The 19334-nt window shown below is 34.1% G+C and overlaps 2 protein-coding genes and 1 pseudogene across 3 annotated transcripts; all 3 read left to right on the top strand.

The window, feature by feature from the left end:
- Positions 1–5036, top strand: LOC11445422 (agmatine deiminase-like). 2 transcript variants are annotated; one of them, NM_001405050.1, is made up of 11 exons: positions 1–114; positions 228–363; positions 451–564; positions 881–970; positions 1066–1150; positions 1298–1353; positions 1445–1523; positions 1790–1924; positions 2817–3049; positions 4005–4163; positions 4681–5036. In NM_001405050.1, exons 2-11 carry the CDS (start codon positions 274–276, stop codon positions 4762–4764), a joined length of 1125 nt encoding a protein of 374 aa, NP_001391979.1. In that variant the 5' UTR covers positions 1–114; positions 228–273; the 3' UTR covers positions 4765–5036. The 2 variants fall into 2 exon arrangements, with proteins under 2 accessions (NP_001391979.1, NP_001391978.1); NM_001405049.1 differs by having other exon boundaries at positions 67–109.
- Positions 5037–6620: 1584 nt separating this feature from the next.
- On the top strand, positions 6621–11965 carry LOC25493928 (agmatine deiminase-like; annotated as a pseudogene).
- A 1990-nt stretch (positions 11966–13955) lies between these two features.
- Positions 13956–18941, top strand: LOC11438745 (serine/threonine-protein kinase 16). The gene is made up of 6 exons (XM_003609137.4): positions 13956–14352; positions 15123–15265; positions 15366–15509; positions 15874–16059; positions 17006–17130; positions 18388–18941. The coding sequence occupies exons 1-6, from the start codon at positions 14148–14150 to the stop codon at positions 18611–18613; spliced, it is 1029 nt and encodes a 342-aa protein (XP_003609185.1). The 5' UTR covers positions 13956–14147; the 3' UTR covers positions 18614–18941.
- Positions 18942–19334: the final 393 nt, after the last annotated feature.

The following is a 19334-nucleotide window of genomic DNA, read 5'->3' as shown; positions in this document are numbered from 1 at the left end:
AAGTATTATTTTTTTTGGCGAAGAAAAATCGAAACAGATGAGTAAAAGTAGGACGCGAGACAGAACCTAAAATCCTTTGTCGTCGCCGTCGACCGTAATCATCTATTCTGTAATGTAATCTTACTTTATTTTCATTCAATCTTCTTAATTAAACAAACTCATGCATATTACATGTTTGTTTATTTATTTATTTACACCATCTTCGTTATTTTCCCTCAATGAAACAGAAACGATTGTGAAGAACAGAGCAAAATCAGAGAGTGAGAATATTGCATGATGCATCTAGAAAACACACCTACTTTTCATGGCTTTCACATGCCTGCAGAATGGGAACCTCACTCACAGTGTTGGATTGGTTGGCCCGTAAGTATTTTTATTTACTTCGCACATACTCCATGCTTCTTCTCTTGTTCTGTTATGATGATTTAGCTTCATGTTGTTGCGTGAAAGGAACGTGCCGATAATTGGCGTGACGGTGCCGTTCATGCTCAACTTGTGTTTACCAGGGTGGCGGCTGCAATCTCCAGATTTGAGAAAGTAACCGTTTGTGCTAGTTCAGCTCAGGTTGGTTAAACTTGTTTCGATTTTAATTGTTATAAATGGTGGACCCTTTATAAGAGGTCCAACACTTATAAATCAGAAATTATAACGATGGTGACTTGTTGATTGCGAGTTACATATTTATTTTCCAACTTTATAATTAAACTTGTCTCAACTGTGAAATTGATTAGACCTCTACTTCTGAGAGACGGAATCTGTTGTCATTAGTCTTGAACATTTTCAAGTATTGGTCCATGGTCCCATATTAGAATTTGCCTATTACGTTCTGATAATTTGTTTCTGATTATGTGCTTTGGTTTGGTTCGGTTCATGATTTTAGTGGGAGAATGCGCGGAATCAGCTACCTGATCATGTTAGGGTCGTTGAGATTAGCTCCAACGATTCTTGGTTTCGTGACATTGGACCCACTGTGAGTTTTTCTGACCATTTTCAGGGCAATTCTTTGAATTTATAAGCATGCATTGTTGATTGTGTTTTTTTGTTGTTGTTTGTTTTGTTTAACAGTTTGTAGTGAGGAGAGAAACATCCAAATCTGATGATGCGGAGCATAGGATTGCGGGAATTGACTGGACTTTCAATAGTTGGGGAGGTGAGCATAGAGTGTTTTTATATTCAGATATTTTAAGAAGTTCAATTTGAAGACTAATTAATGGAAAAAACCAATGTGATTCATTGAATTGATTATTATGTCTTGGTTGTTGGTTCTTCTACTAATTGAGTTTTATAAAATGTTTAGGTTTAGAAGATGGATGTTACTGTGATTGGAGTCTCGACAGCCTTGTTAAAAAGAAGGTTAGGTTGGTTAAATGTTTAATTAATTTATTCACGTTGTAGCTGTGGTAATCACTTACTGATTTTGACACTACCATCACATGTTTGCTAGATTTTGGATGTTGAGAGGATTCCTAGATTTTCCCATTCTATGGTGCTTGAAGGCGGAAGCATCCATGTAGATGGAGAAGGTGAGTTAATGCAGTGATTTATTGGCATGCTAGTTATCCAGCCCTTATGATTAAACATCGCTGTCCACCTAATTGTAATTTTTTCATGAATGAGGATTTGTGGCAATTAGGCAAGATTATTTTGTATTTGTTATATTCACGAGTGCCGTCTACTCTTTTATCTTCAGGAACATGTAGATGTACTGCTTGAAACTTAGATCTCCTTACTGAATTGCTTTTGAAATGTCTGTTTTTCTATTTACTTTAGCAATTTTTCCTTCCTTCAGGAACATGTATTACCACCGAAGAGTGTCTATTGAACAAGAACAGGAACCCACATTTGAGTAAGAGCCAAATAGAGGATGAACTTAAGGCATATCTTGGAGTTAGGAAGGTTATATGGTTGCCTCGTGGATTATATGGTATGTAAACTAGATACTGATCTTTTAGATTAAGAATCTCCCTATGGATTGATATTATTGCTCAGGAGATTTAATACAATAAACTAATAAAAATCATGTGGACAATTTATCATGATTTTATAGATTTATTTTTTTGGGCAAGAACTCTAAATATATATAAAAAAAATCCGAAGTCAACATAAAACCAATGGAGTAATGGACCATTGCAGATGCAGCTATATAACAAGTTGTTCAACCAGTTCATGGTAAATACTTACTATCATCAAGTATGATGAGTGAAACCTGTCTGTTCTTGTGTTGAATCCACTCTGGCAAGAGAATAACTTCAGTGGTTTTGACTATGCTATCACCATGTGCTTATGAGGTTCCAGATCTTACTCAATTAGTTCATATTGATTATCACAGAATGGAAGTATTTTGCCGAATTTTAGAGTGAAACAAAGTATGGTAAACTTGATGCATTTGTTTCCATCTTAATGCAAAAATAGCTAAGTCTGGGTATTGATAACATGAAATTTGACCTCAATTTTTTTTTTATTCTACAAACTGAATCAGGAAGTTGGTAGCGGTTTTATTTTGTTAAGATGTTCTTAGTTCTTACAACTTTTTCTTTGAGGATCTTTATGTCGATGTTGCTTACTTCATTGCAATCTACTTTATTCACACACGAATCAAAATCGAAGTAGCAGATTTTAATAGCAAAGATCTATGTGCATTGTTGAAAATGACTGTGTTAATCTCCACACATTCAAAGAAGTTCCCAAGCTGGGATATTTATTAGGCACTTCCACAGAGACACTCTAATAAATGGGATACACGATTTAGGTTCAAAAGGTATTAAGTTTCTATATATTGCCTATGTTGTTATTAAGAAGTATGTTGTTTTATACAGGAGATGATGATACAAATGGTCATGTTGATAACATGTGCTGTTTTGTGAGGCCTGGTGCGGTTCTTCTGTCTTGGACTGATGATAAAACTGATCCTCAGTATGAAAGATCTGAAGAAGCATATTCTTTGTTTTCAAGTGTAACTGATGCTAATGGTAGAAAATTTGAAGTGATTAAACTCCATGTTCCCGGTCCATTATACATGACTGAGAAAGAGGCTGCTGGGGTTTTTCAGGTAAACATCCAAATTTTGTTTCTTTCTTTTTCCAGTTATATTTAACTCTTAATGATTGAAAATATAATAAATGAAGTGATTTTCAAAATGCAAAGCCTGTTACCATCAGAGTGTATCTTTGTTTCTGTATGGTCATCAGTTGAAGTTTAAGATGTCATGTTCGCGGTTTTCTTTTCTGTGGCCAGATGATTTGATGCTTTCAAATCATAGGCCTTATATTGGTTAAAACGAAGTTTAAGCATTGGTTGTAAAGATGTCACGAAACACATATCATTGGACGGGATACCACATGGAAAACTATATAGACCTAAGAATTTTTGCTGTCCACTTTGAAGGATTCAGATAAAGAGACTAAATATTTGTTTTGGTTGGCTTGCATAGTTGCATTTTTCAAGTATTGGGTGTAGTGTTTCTTTAATGGAGTCTCTGGTGTCTGGTTAAATGGTAACCTCAAAGGCCCAGTGGTAACCCTATGATTACATCTCTACTATAGTTTGATAATTAGGTTAATGAATTTCAATTGCAGTCAAGCCAGTTTTGTTTCCAATAGGATAGGATGTAATATCAAGAAGAGCTAATTACTAGAAAGCGATCTATTGCACACTGTATTGTTTTGCTTTCATTGTTTTGCTCTCAGCTAATTTAAATTGAACACTGTAAAAGGAATCATAAATTAGATTTAGATATTGGGCATGCAATCTTTGGAATGCTGATAGTTAGCAGTCAGTTAATTAAGAACAAAACATTCAGTAGTTGTAATAAAATATCCTAATGATGAGACTATCCTGCAACTCATTATATGAAAAATTATATGCTGAACTAGTAGCAAGATTGATACCTGGTATGGTTAAGAATGAATATCACTGTTTATTACATTTCTGAGTGATAAGTTATTCATGCAACTACACAATATAAACCTCTATTGGATGTTCTGGTGTAATTCTATATTTTTCAGGATGATGGAGCCAAGCCAAGACTTCCTGGTACTAGACTTGCTGCTTCCTATGTAAACTTTTACATTGCAAATGGTGCTATCATTGCTCCACAATTTGGAGATAAAAAGTGGGATGATGAAGCTATCCGAGTTCTGTCTAAGACCTTCCCTCATCATGAAGTGAGTATTTTTAATTTATTTTTTTTGGTGTAAATAATTTGATTGTCGAAATACACTTTTTCAGTTGAAGAAAAGTTCTATGGTATCGTAATCTTTCAAAAACATGTATTGTTTGCACTAACTACTGCAGTTAGTGTGGATGAAAGAGTATTTCTGAATGAGTTATATTTCCAAGTGATGAGGTTTGTGGCCGAAGATCTATGGCTCAAACTACTGCTGTTTGTTCTAAATATAGCTTAGAGCTAATGCTATCAATCTTCATTGTTCCATATTGATTCTTTATAAAACAAACCATGTTTCTCATCCAACCAAATCATCATGAATAAGCGATGCATTATTAGACATTGTATTGTTTTCCACAAACTCGCAAATGTCCCAATCCAGTAGTTTCATTATAGTACTAAATTGTATCTTTACTCAGTATTTTACAATTTGTTTATGAACTGTAACATTTAGGCATCACTTTTGAGTTGTTTTGGATACTGAATGACATTTTATAATGCTTGTTGATTCCTAGGTTGTGGGAATTGAAGGTTCCAGGGAGATTGTTTTGTCAGGTGGAAATATACATTGCATCACTCAGCAACAACCAGCCATTTAGAAATATTCTCTCAACAACTTTGATATGTATTTTACTGGATCATTTTATTAGAATGATTGATTAATTGCTTGGTTCGCTCTGGTTTTCAAATGCAACTAGTTGGACCACCCGTGCGAGTCGTGTGTCGATGCACATTGTGGTATTAAATATTGTAATACTTGTGGGAATTACAACAAAGATAACAATTTAGGAATGCTAACATGTGTAAAAAAAATGAAGTGTAGCATTAAAATATAAAAAATCAGTGATTTAGTGATTGGTTTTTTTGACAATGTGAAGTTAAATTTATTCAGAAGTCGATAACCAAAGGATGAGTTATATGTTGAAGTAAGGGTTTCTTTCTCCACTGGAATGCGAGTATTAAAGAGTGTACAGGGGAAAAGATATTGAGCAGCAAAAAAAGGCATCAGTACAAAAAGGCTAAATTGTATTTTTGGTCCCCTAACTATTTAGGTAGTATCACTTTGGTCCCTTAATTAAAATTCGATTTATTTTGGTCTCTTATCTTCTCTCTGTTACACATTTTGGTCTTTTCCGTTAGTTTTAATTTAAAAACGTTAGATTTTCTTCATTTTCTTCTGAAATTTTTCTGGGATTCTTTGAAGGTTGATGGAGATGATATGAAGATGAAAAAGAGGAGAAGAAGATGAAGAAAACCTAACGTTTTTGAATTAAAACTAACGGAAATGACCAAAATGTGTAACGGAGAGAAGTTAAGGGACCAAAATAAATCAAATTTTAATTAAGGGACCAAAGCGATACTACCTAAATAGTTAATGAACCAAAAATGCAATTTAACCGTACAAAAACTAGCAATCAACAATTTTGAAGACTAATAACAACACATAGTTGAGAACATTATGGTTTGTTTGGGAGGGAGTTTTGGTGGGGAGGAATTTTTGAAGGCTAAGTCTACATTTTAAAATATATATTTGTTATTTTTAAAAAAACATTCAAAGAATAATATGATAAATAATCATATAATATTTTGATCACATTTAATTAATTTTAAAAATATTTTATAGTATCCGTAATTTAAAAAAGAAAAGTAAGTTTTTATTTAAAATTCATGATCGGAACACACTCTTAACAAACTATGAAGTAGTAAATTGGTATAGTTGCTGTATGTTCAGGCATGACCAAAATTGCCAAAGTTGATTTCAACTATAAGGAATAATAATTTGTATAGTTTTGAAATAGAACACATAAGAGCAGACGCCAAACTCCAACTATTCCTACTAACCCAAGTTGTTATTGTAAAAGTTGATAAAATGGAACCTCGCTCAATTGTGTCATTTTAAATAGGTAATCATTATAATTGAAAATAGATCAGATCGGTTATTAGGAACCTACAACCTAGTCTACATTAGGTTCGATTCAAACTATGTTTTTTTTTTATAAAAAAAAAAAAAGAAGAAGAGAGGAGACAAAGACTATTTCAAAAATTGATTTTGCATGATTTTGATGCTAACATATTTTTCTATGATGGAGCGATGAGGCTTAGTTGAATATTGCATGTGTGAGAAACTGATCGCTCAAAAGATTTTCCAACTGACAGTGTGGTTGCCGACATCATCGTGGTCGATAGAGGCAGAAAATTCGAAGTACATATCATTGTAACCCCGGAGTGAAACCACTAAAATAATTATGTTATAGATATAGCATAAATAGCGGAAAAGACAAATAAATAATTTTGATTGACGTCAACTCAACATAAATAACTCTACTCATATTTATCTTGGTCAAGTAGTTATAAATTCTTTCTTACGGTAAAAAAGGGAAAATCTCGGGTTCGAACATGGTACAACCGTCCGTGACGCTATCCTCAAAGCGACAACTCTATTTACCATTTATTGATGAGTAAATAAAAAAAGCATCTTCTCCTTTCATGTATGTTGTTAGCTAAGCTTAACCTGAAGCACGAGATTCACCAAACTACTTGAGAGGAACTTACACAGTACCGTTTTAAAATTAAAATACTCCTCTACAACTAAAACTAGTCAACTGTTTCTCTCTTCTCTACTCCTCTCCTTGTTCTGTTCTGTAATGTAAGTTTTCATTTTCATTTCAACTTTATTTCTTTTCGTCACTTGCATTACACAATATTATATACATTAGAAATAGAGAAGAGTTGCTTGCAGTACGACTACAAAAATTAATTCATGCATTATAAGTTAATTATTACTAGCATCACAGTCCAGACCTCACTTGAGAGAAAACTGAACCGAGAATATTGGGATGATGAATCTTCAAGACGCACCTTCATCTCATGGCTTTCACATGCCTTCAGAATGGGAACCTCACTCTCAGTGTTGGATGGGTTGTCCCGTAAGTATACTCCATAGTACTCTTCTCTACTTCTGATGTTGTTATGGAAATTAACCTTGTCCTTGTTGTTGTTGCGGGATAGGAACGCACTGATAATTGGCGTGACAATGCCGTTCATGCTCAACGTGTTTTTGCCAGGGTGGTGGCCGCGATCTCCAGATTCGAGAGAGTAACCGTTTGTGCTAGTTCTGCTCAGGTAAGTTAAACTTGTTAAGTTTTTACTAATTGTTATTTGGTTATTTATTTGTATTGCTCTCTGAGAATTTGTTCTGATAATGTGAATTGGTTGGGTTTATGATATCAGTGGGAGAATGCACCGAGTCAGCTTCCGGATCATGTTAGAATTGTCGAGATCAGCGCCAATGATTCTTGGTTCCGTCGTGACATGGGACCCACCGTGAGTTTTTTCTGGTCAATAGTTTGGATTTATAATTCATTGTAGACTGTGTTTTTTTTTTTTTTTTTTTATTGTTCATATGGTTTTCTCTTTTTTGTTGTTGCTTGTTTTGTTTAACAGTTTGTTGTGAGGAGAGAAGTGTCGGAATCTGATGATGTGGAGCATAGGATTGCCGGAATCGACTGGACTTTTAATAGTTGGGGAGGTAAGCAGAGATTTTTTGACATTCATATCTATTAGGATGTGTAATTTGAGGATTGATTAAACGATAAAACCAATGTGGTCTATTGAATTGATTACTGGGTCTTGGTTGTAGGTTCTTTAACTTATGGACTTTTTTACAATGTTTAGGTTTAGAAGATGGATGTTACAGTGATTGGAGTCTCGATGCCCTTGGTAAAAAGAAGGTTAGGCTGGTTATGTCGTTAATTCATTATTTCTGTTCTTGCTGTGGTAATGACTTACTGATTTTGATACCACCATATGTTTTCTAGATTTTGGAAGTTGAGAGGATTCCTTGATTTCCGCAATCTATGGTGCTTGAAGGTGGAAGCATCCATGTGGATGGAGAAGGTAAGAGTTAATGCAGTGATTTGCTAGCATGATAGTTATCCAGCTCTTATGATTAAACATCATTGTCCACCTAAATGTAGGTTCTTCAGTGCCGATATATTTATGAATAAGGATAAGTGGCAGTTAGGCAGGATTGTTTTGGATTTGCTATATTTATGAATTGTTGTACTCTGTTGCCTTCATTTCAATCCATCCTGAAATCAGATCATATATACTCAGATTTATCACTCTAAACGTAGATCTCCATTCTCCTTACCAATTTGCTTTTGAAATGTCTATGTTTTGCTGTCTTACTTTAGCAGTATTTTCTTCCTTCAGGAACATGTATTACCACCGAAGAGTGTCTATTGAACAAGAACAGGAATCCACATTTGAGTAAGAGCCAAATAGAGGACTCAAGGCTGTCTTGGAGTCAGGAAGGTTGTATGGTTGCCTCGTGGATTATATGGTATGTAAACTTGACACTGATCTTTTAGATTAAGAATCTTCCTATGAACTGATAGTATTTTGCCTCAACAACATGGAATTAATGACATTGAATTTAGCCTGAGTCATTTTTGGGAAGTCTCTGGGAATTAATAACATGGAGTTTGGCTTTAATCGTTTTCCATTAGCTAATTTTCTACGAAAAGAAACAGGAAGTTAATAGTGTTTTATTTTGTTAGGATGTTTTGGTAACTTTTTCTTTGAGCAGCCTTATGTTGGTTTTACTTACTTCATTACAATCTTACTGTTTTATCCTCACATATACTCCAACCAAAGTAGCCAATTTTAAAAGCAAAGACTTATCTGCATGTTGAAAATGACTGTGTCAATCTCCACGCGTTTAAAGAATTTCCCAAGCTGGATACATGTTTTAGGTTCAAACGGGTTTTTAGTTTCTTTATATTCCCTATGTTGTTATTAAGAAGTACAGTGTGTTTTTTTATACAGGAGACGATGATACAAATGGTCATATTGATAGCATATGCTGTTTTGTGAGGCCTGGTGTGGTTATTCTGTCTTGGACTGATGATAAAACTGATCCTCAGTATGAAAGATCTGAAGAAGCATATTCTTTGCTTTCAAGTGTAACTATACATGACGGAGAAAGAGGCTGCTGGGGTTTTTCAGGTAAACATCTAAATATTTGGATCATTCCTTTTCCAGTTAAATTTGTTTCTTAATGATTGAAAATATAATAAAAAAAGAAGTAATTTTACAAAACTAATTTCCATTGGAGTGTACATTTGTTGCTGAATGGTCATCAGTTGCAGAAGTTTAAATTTTAAAATGTATGTCATATTCGAGGTTGTTCTTTTCTTTGTGGCCAGTTGATTTGATATTTTTCAAATCACAGCATGCCCTATATTTTGGTTAATCATCAATAACAAGTTTAACTGTTGGTTGTAACGATGACGTAAAACATATATCATTGAATTTGATACCACATGGAAAACTATAAAGGTAGGCCTAAGTGTTTTTTGTTTCTCAAGTATTGGGTGTAGTGTGTCTTTAATGGAGTCTGGTTATATGGAAAGCTCAAAGGCCTAGTGGTAACCCTGTGATTACATCTCTAACATAATTTGATAATTAGGTTAATGAATTTCATTTCGAGTCAATAAATAAATGAACCAGTTTTGTTTTCAATAGGATGTAATATCAAGAAGAGTAATTACTAGAAAGTGATATATTGCATATACTACTCAGATTCAGTGCATCCTCTCATTATTTTTCTCTCAACTTATTTAAATTTTCACACTGTAAAAGGAATCAGAAGTTGAAGTTAGATTCAATTTAGATATTGAACCTATGTACTGCGGGTAATTTATGCTGGGCAGTGCAATCTTCGGAATGGAGTTATAAGCAGCCAGCTATAATTAAGACATGGGTTTTAGAATTTAGATGTAGTTTTCAAGCTTCAATTTGTGCTTTCAAAGAACAAAACGAGAACAAGTTAAATATTGCCAATACTTCAGTAGTTGTAATCAGGTAGGTTTAATACGAAGATATTCTAGTAATGACAATCCTGCAACTCATTATATGAAAAATTATATGCTGAACTTGTAGCAAGGTTGATTCCTGGTATGGTTAAGAGTGAATATTACTGTTTATTATACTTCTGAGTGATAAGTCATTCATGAAACTACACAATGGCTCTGTTTGGTAAAAATAGCGGATAGCTGATAAGCTAGCTGATAGCTTATAGCTGATAAGCTAGCTGATAGCTAACAGCGGTTCAACTAGCTGATAAATATAAAATGACATAAAGGGTATTCTTAATTCATAATAAAAATTATATCATTAATTTAAGTATTTGTAATTTTGTAAACTAATTTTTCTTTAAAAAAAATACTTTAAATTTATTAATTTAATATATCCTATGTATTATAAATTAAATTAAATTTTATTCACTAAAATTTTATCTTATATTTATTATCATTTAAGTGTTTTCACTTTATAAAAAAAATAACATTTACCTCAAAAACAAAAAAAAAGGTAGCACTAATAGAGTAATACTAATAACAGAGAATAAAGAAAATAACACTTACCTCAAAAAAAATAAAAAAAGTAACACTAAAAAAAAAAAGGTCAGCTGATATATTTACAAAAATTGAAATAAAGGGATAGTAGTCTTTATTACGTAGCTTATTATAAAAATTATAATGGATAAAAATACAATTTAAATGAAATAATAAGGGTAAAATTGGAAGAAAAAGTGAGAAGCTATAAGCTATAAGCTCAAACGCTACTTGGAATAGCTTCTGAAAAATAGCTTATAAGCTCGTGAAATAAGCTATAAGCTCATGGTGAAAAAGTGTTACCAAACAGAGCTTTTTTTGTCAAACGAGCTTATAAGCTATAAGCTAAAAGGTAAAAGCTACTTTTTGGGGTTAACCAAACAGAGCCAATATAAACCTTCATTGGATGTTCTGCTGTAACTCTGTATTTTTCAGGATGATGAGGCCAAGCCAAGACTTCCCGGTACTAGGATTGCTGCTTCCTAATGTAAACTTTTACATTGCTAATGGTGCTATTATTGCTCCACAATTTGGAGATAAAAAGTGGGATGATGAAGCTATCCGAGTTCTCTCTATGGCCTTCCCTCATCATGAAGTGAGTAATATTTTTGTTGTAAATAATTGATTGTTGAACTACTCTTTTACAGTTGAAGAATTGTTCTGTGATATGGTAATTTTTCAATAATACGTATTGTTTGCACTAATTACTGCAGTTAGTGTAGATCTAGGAATATTTCTGAATGGGTTATATTTCTGAGTGATGAGGTTTGTGGCCGAAGATCTATGGCTCAAACTATTGTTTTTTGTTCTAAAGATGGCTCAGAGCTAATGCTATCAATCATCGTGATACGTTTTTGCATCGATTCTTTATAAAACAAGCCTTGTTTCTCATGCAACCAAATCATCTTGAATAACTGGTGCATTAGACATTGAATAGTTTTCCACAAAAACTGGCAAATATATACCATCCTAGTAGTTTCATTATAGTACTAAATTGTATCTTTACTGTAGTATTTCACATGTAGTTTATGAACTGTAACATTTAGGTATCATTTTTGAATTGTTTTGGATACTGAATGACATTTTATAATGTTTGTTGGTTCCTAGGTTGTGGGAATTGAAGGTTCCAGGGAGATTGTTTTGTCGGGTGGAGATATACATTGCATCACTCAGCAACAACCAGCCATTTAGAAATATTATCTCAACATCTTTGATATGTATTTTATTGGATCATTTTATTAGGATGATTGATTAATTGCTTGGTTCGCTCTTTTTGAGCAAGGATGTTGATTTCCAAATGCAACTAGTTGGACACCCGCGCGAGTCGCGCGTCGACGCGCATTTTGGTAATAAATATTGTAATATTTGTGGGAATTGCAACCAAGGTAACAGTTTAAGAATGGCAGCATGTGTAAAAAAAATGAAGTGTAGCAGTAAAATATAAAAAATCAGTGATTTATTGATTGGTTTTTTGACTATGTGAAGTTAAATTTATTCAGAAATTGAAAACAAATGAATGAGTTATATGTTGAAGTGATGGATTCTGTCTCCAATGGAATGGTAGTATTATAAAGTGTATAGGGGAAAGATTTTATTTTTGAGTAAATGTATAGGGGAAAGATATTGAGCAACAAAAAAGGCATCAGTACAAAAACTAACAATTAACAATTTTGAAGACTAATAAGCACATAGTTGAGAACATTATGGTTTGTTTGGGAGGGAGTTTTAGAGGGAAGGATTTTGGAAGGATAAGCCTAGATTTTAAAATATATTTGTTATTTTTTAAAAACATTTAAAGAATAATATGATAAATAATCATATAATATTTCAATTATATTTAATTGATTTTAAAAAGTATTTTATAGTATCCGTAATTTAAAAGAGAAATATAAGTCCTCCCCTACAAAATTCTTCATCCAAAACTTACCCTTAACAAATTTTGAAGTAGCAAATTGGTGCAGATAACATATGCTTAGGCATGACCAAAATTACCAAAGTTGATTTCAACTAAAAGAAATAATTGTTTATAATTTTGAAGTAGAACACATAAGAGTAGATGCTAAATTCCAACTTCTCTTGCAAGATGTTGTTGTAAAAGTTGATAAAATGGGACCTAACTCTTCCGTGTCCCTTTAAACACGTAATCATTAGAGGTGAAAATAGGTTAGATCACTTGCTAGCTACAATCTAGAATACGTTAGGTTGAGATCACACCATATTTTTTTTTTGGCTTAATTGCACTTTTGACCTCCTATCTTTTCAAAAGTTGCAATTTTGGCCCCTTAATTAATTAAAATACAAAACAGCCCCCTATGTATTAGATCTTTGGCAGTTTTGGCCCCCACAGCCACTTTTGACCTAGTCTTCGCTGACGTGCCACCCACATCCCTTAAGTGAGGTGCCACGTGTCGACCATTGTGGGTGCCACGTCAGCAAATACTAAGTCAAAAGTGGCCTTGGGGGCCAAAACTGCCAAAGATCCAATACATAGGGGGCTGTTTTGTATTTTAATTAATTACGGGGGCCAAAAGTGCAATTAAACCTATTTTTTTTAAAGAAGAGAGAGAAGACTAAAACTATTTTCAAAGTCAATTTAGCTAAAAACGTCAGAGGAGTTGCAAGATTTTGACACTCACGAATTTTTGTTTGATAGAGCAATGAGGGATTTGGCTTAATAGAATATTGCATGTGTGAGAAACTACTTGTGCTAAAGATTTTTCAATTGACGATGTGTTCATGGCACTGTCGTGGTTGACGGAGGTAAAAACTTTGAAGCACATATCATTGCAACCGTGAAGTGAGTGCTAAAGATTTTTTTTTTTTTATGTGTCTTTTGTACACACCACTTTAACTCACTTTTACATTTACATTTATACTCCCTCCGTTTGAAAATGAGTGTCATTTTAGGTAAAAAAAAAATTATTTCAAAATGAATGTCACTTTACATTTTCAATACAACTTTAATTTTTTTCTACCAACTTAAACCTCAAAAAGTACTCTGACTTTTCTCTCATCCAATTTTCAATGCAACTTTAATTTAATAAAGTAAGAGCAGTTTAATAAAAGCGTTATATCCAATGATTATTTCATTCTATTTCTTAATCTCTATGCCAAAACCATTTTAAAACGGAGGGAGTTTATTATAGCATAAATCAATTAGATTTTGCTTACCTTTCGGCCAACGTCTGAATTACGAGGACCCCTTCATCTAGAAACCATAGAAATCAATTTTTTTGGACCATGTGATAAAAATGAATTACACAGAAATATTTGAATTATCAATAATTTATAAGCTGGAAATGAAGTCAACCATTGAACCCATGAAAAAAATTGTCAAATTAAAAAAAAAAAAAAAGTAGACACACACATGTGTTTGGTTGAGAATCGAGCGAGTAATAAACAAACACAATAAATGAAATGAGATTCAATCAGAACGAACTCATTACTCAACCGACGACGTGAAATCGGGTCTTCGAAAATCACTTTTTTGGACACCTGATTTCAGTGCCAAACAAACGCTACGCAACCATATTTCATATACAAAACGCAAACAGAGTGAGAAATAGAGGATCTGAAGAAGAAAAATGGGTTGCTCATTCTCCGGGTTAAATGCATTATATGACTCTGTGAACGGAGGTGGTGATGTTTGGATCAACGAAAATCGCTTCCGCATCCTGAGACAGCTCGGAGAAGGTGGCTTCGCTTACGTCTATCTCGTTAAGGAAGCTCCTAATGACTCTGCTACCGGTGGTCTTGCTAATAAGCTCAAAGACTCTTCTCATCTTGCTGGTTCGATTCCACTCGATTCATTTCTTAATCACTTTCTTTTCTTATTTCATCTTATTGTATGTTAAAGCTTGATCTATGTGTTTTGTTTGTGTTTTTTACTCGATCTATGATGCAATTGAAATTAAAATAAGTTTTGATTCCCCGATCTGGTAATGTTGAATTTTCATTTGTGTTGTCTTGCATTGCATGCTCTTGTTGTTGCGTTTTATGGTGAAGTGATTTTGTGATTGAATTCAGTAAAACTCGTGTTTGTTGCATTGGTGTTGCTAATTGACAATGGAGGTTCTGTATTTTTCATTGATTTATCGAGTTTGAGCTGAAATTTGATGATTGGTAATGAAGTAAGTTCAATGTTGATGTGGTAATTAAGAGGTTTGTGTAAATTGTTTTTGTCTTTTTAAATGAATATAGATTGAAGTGTGATTCAGTGGATCCGTGTGCGTTTTTTATAAGTTTGATTTTGAATGAAATTGGTTTTATATAGTAATTTCGTTATAATTGAGTTTGAATTCAAGTGATTTATGTTTGAATGCTTTTGACTGTGAAATTAATTTTGATGTGAAAACTTTAGTGTGAAATTTTCAGTTTACCAGCAAAGCTCCTCTTTTTTATCACTTTTAGTTAAACCATGGTTTGGAAAGAAAATACATTAGTTTTATCCCATCAACTGAATCACATTTAAAAAAAAAACAAAATTCAATTTTGATGGTTTGCACTGTGAAATCAAACACGCAGATTAATAGATCAGCTGTACTGTCTCTTATATGCAGATGATGGATCTTATGCTATGAAAAAGGTCCTCATTCAGAACAACGAGCAGCTGGAGTTGGTCAGAGAGGAGATCCGTGTCTCTTCACTGTTTAGTCACCCCAATCTCCTCCCGCTTCTTGATCATGCAATCATTTCTGTTAAGGTGAAGTAGTAATTGCAACCAACTCTTACACCTTTCCTGCTTAGATCGGCGTAATTTTGTGATTGTACGATGATCTAGAATGTGTACCTTTTGTTGGCAGCCTACTCAAGAAACATCTTGGAGCCATGAAGCGTACTTGTTATTTCCAGTTCATTTGGATGGAACTTTGCTAGACAATGCCAAAACAATGAAAGCCAAGAAGGAACACTATTCCACCTCAGACGTTCTTCAAATATTTCGGCAGGTAAAGAGAACCGCATTTTCATCATGCATTTTACTTATAATAGCTTTTTTTATCAGGGGAGGGCGACTAGGTACCTCAAGCATCACTCTTGCAATTGAACATTCATCATATATTGTTTAGCCCTTGTTACAGCCATTCTTGGTTGTCACACACAAATTAGTATCATGCAAGTAATTCATGACAGTAGACGTGGGTTATTGCTGCCTTGAGAATCATATTGTAAAAGAAAAATGGATTTCTCTGGTCTTCTTATTTTACCTTTTAGTTTCTATGTTCTTTGACATTTTAGTTCTACTATTAATTTTAAGTGACAGAAATTGTTTTATTATAAGACCCTTTTAACATCGTAAAATCAACTCAACAGCTTTGTGCAGGACTAAAGCACATGCACAATTTAGATCCTCCATATGCACACAATGATGTCAAACCTGGTAATGTTCTCATAACACACAGAAAAGGACAACCACCACTGGCCATACTGATGGATTTTGGCAGTGCTCGTCCCGCAAGGAAGAAGATTAGCTCCAGATCAGAGGCACTCCAGTTGCAGGTGATTCGTTCTTCATTTTTTTAGCGTTGTTTGTAAATAAAAACTTTCTACTGCTTTAATATTTTAGAACTTCCACTTGCAGAACTGGTTTCTGTGACACACCACAAAAATGTGTGGTGCTTATAAATATAGGGTTAATAGGTTTTTACCCCCTGTAATATAGGTCATTTCCGATTTCCCCCCCTGTAAAAATTTTATTTTGATTCACCCTTTGTAAAATATTTTTGTTTTGATTTACCCCCCTAATAGGCCAAACAAAAACGAAAATTTCTTGAAAAAAAAATAAAATTAGTTTTTGTTTGGCCTTATAAGGGGGTAAATCAAAACAAAAATATTTTACAGGGGGTAAATCAAAACAAAAATATTTTACAGGGGGTAAATCAAAACAAAAATATTGAATCAAAAATGACCTATATTACAGGGGGGTAAAGACCTATTAACCCATAAATATATCACATTTTTGGATGTCTTTGTGATCCTTTTGCTCCATTTGTATTATGTGAAATTGTATTGCCTACTGTGGTTGGTGCATATGCATCATCATGCTGGTAATGGATTTTGGATTTCTCAATTTACATTAACTGGTCTTATATTCCACTTAAAACTAAATTTCGTTCTGGGATTTCTTTTTGGCAATACTAGTTCTTCTGATAGTTTTTTGAGTTTTGTGTAGATTTTAAAATGGGTCTTGTTAACGAGTGCCCCCGAGGCACTCTTTAAGCATCCTAAATTTAGCAATTATTCTTTTATAAAGTCAACTATCACAATTTCCAATGCATTCAATACACAACTTTTCATATGAAACTTACTAATTAAAGTGCTTAAAGAGTGCCCCCGGGGCACTCGTTAACATTTCCCTTTTAAAAATATGAAAAACAAAAGCTTCTTTTCAGTCATCTAGCTTGGATTTTCTGACCTGGTGTTTGCTACTTGTCTTCCTATGTAGGAATGGGCATCTGAACATGTCTCTGCTCCTTTCCGAGCCCCTGAGCTGTGGGATTGCCCAAGCCATGCTGATATAGACGAGAGGACTGACGTTTGGTCACTAGGATGCACATTATATGCAATAATGTGAGGATTAATTCTTCTTTTGTAATATGTTTGATGTTTACATTTTGTACCAGTTGTGCCTTCATAAATCATAATAACCGCATTTTGGTCCTCAACTCCTCATATGTGCAATGAACCTGATCTAAACCCTTAATGTGCATATTGATCCTATAAGTTAACAATGGATTGAAATTTAGGTTGTATATTTCAATTATCAAAGCTACTATGTCATCATACCCCGCTAGTATTGTTTTTCATATATTTGGTATATGATGTTCACATGTCTGTGTGTGTGGAAGTGCTTGTCAAGTTTCAAACTAGTTTGTCTTTACAATTTAGAAACAACATTTGAGAGTTTTATTTATTTGTTTCTTTAGGCTTTGTTTGGGAGTTTGGAGGGGAAGGGAGGGAGGGATCAGATTAGAGGAAAAAATAGAGAGAATATATATTGGATTTGGAAAATTTACCCAAACTCTCCAAAACCCTCCTCCAATACAATTTTTTAGTTCCCCCAAATTAGGGGGATTTTGTATTATGAAGAAAACTAAGCCCCTCAAAGCCCTCCCCTCCCAATGCTTTCCATTCTTTCCACTTCTTTCTTCCTTTTATTCCAAGCTCTCCCTTCCCCTCCCCTCCCCTCCAAACTCCCAAACAGAGCCTTAGTATATCCTATAAAAGAAGAGAAAGGAAGGGGGTTTTTGCCCCGACCAAAATGTTCTTGTAGATGAGATGTCAAGAGGGCCGAGCTCCGGAGAGGGGAAAGTGACCAAGTCCTACTTAAGAGCCAGAGTCACTAATTCAAATTGTGAAATGTTTGTGTGATAAAAAGTTAGAAATCACATTAAATATCATAACTATTTTTGAATTTTGAGTAATGTTAGTCACCAAATACAAAAGAAAAACACACTGATGACCATGCTATTGGATCACTATGCATATATTATTGTTTTGGGGGCTATGTTCATATCAAAACTTGTTTGCTAGTCCACATGAAATAAAATCCAATAGCTGTGCATAGAAGTTTTGACTGTGCTTTCTTGACTCTTGAGGGCTTCTCCCTTGGAATTACTGCTTGATTTGGCACTCAACAGAAATCCAATAGAGTTGGGATAATTTATATTTACTCTTTCAAGTATAGCGAAGTCAACAAACTACTTCCGTCAGTACCATCAAATAACTCTTGCTTGAAAAAAACTATCCGGTGTTAGAAACATTTCTTGTCAGCTTTAGTATGGATGTGTTTGATTGGTTATTAATTAATTTGGCTAAAATTTTCAGGTATGGGGTATCTCCGTTTGAATATGCACTTGGGGAGTCTGGTGGAAGCCTGCAACTGGCTATTGTAAATGCTCAGGTCAAATGGCCAGCTGGACTAAAACCTTCATATCCAGAAGCTCTTCATCAGTTTGTGTCATGGATGCTTCAGCCCCAAGCTGCTATGAGGCCCCGGATAGACGATATCATTATCCATGTTGATAAGTTGATTGCAAAGTTCTCTCAATGAGTTATCATCGTAGGGAACAGTGTGGCATGGTCACATTTAAAGAACTCATGTGCAACTGTGCATTTACCGTCCATTTATATATTGATGGATCTAAAAGCAGTAATAGTTCATCGCCCCACAGAGTTAAACGTATCTGTATCTTTTTTTTTCTTTTCGTTTTTGGTGTTAGTCTAGATAGTCGGGCGTTGGGTTTATTAAAAGAATTGTTTGTCATTTTCACATAATTTTGTCTCTTGTAATTTATAAAATGGCCAATCTCCCTGTGTCTTCCTCAGATTTTATGCGCATAAATGGGATATAATTATTTATTCATTGTTCTTTGTTCATATTTTGATCACCTGGTGATCGTCTCTATATGTTCATTGATGTATTTTTATCAGTATCACTGCATTATTGTAGCTCCTTACCAGAAGCACCAATACACATGTCCAGTATATCTCTATCAATCTCGTCTACCATTAAACCATCTTCTCTGGCAGAACTCTATGTATTCAATCTTGTGTAGCCTCTACATAGTATGCACAGATAATTTAGCTGGAAATGTTGGTATAGTCAGGTCTCCATATCCCGTATACACACTTAACTGGTAACCACCCTCATGCTCCAATTGGCCACTTTAATTTAGTGGAGCTCATACAAACCACCCTCATGCAAAAAATGCCAAATGTGGGAAATACTGAAACAGGAACCAACCGCCATTATTCAGACAACATAAATTCTT

The sequence above is a fragment of the Medicago truncatula genome, chromosome 4, assembly GCF_003473485.1.
Source record: "Medicago truncatula cultivar Jemalong A17 chromosome 4, MtrunA17r5.0-ANR, whole genome shotgun sequence".
NCBI classification, from domain to species: domain Eukaryota; kingdom Viridiplantae; phylum Streptophyta; class Magnoliopsida; order Fabales; family Fabaceae; genus Medicago; species Medicago truncatula.
Note: the sequence above shows the minus strand (reverse complement) of the source record. Positions and strands in the feature narration are given on the sequence as shown.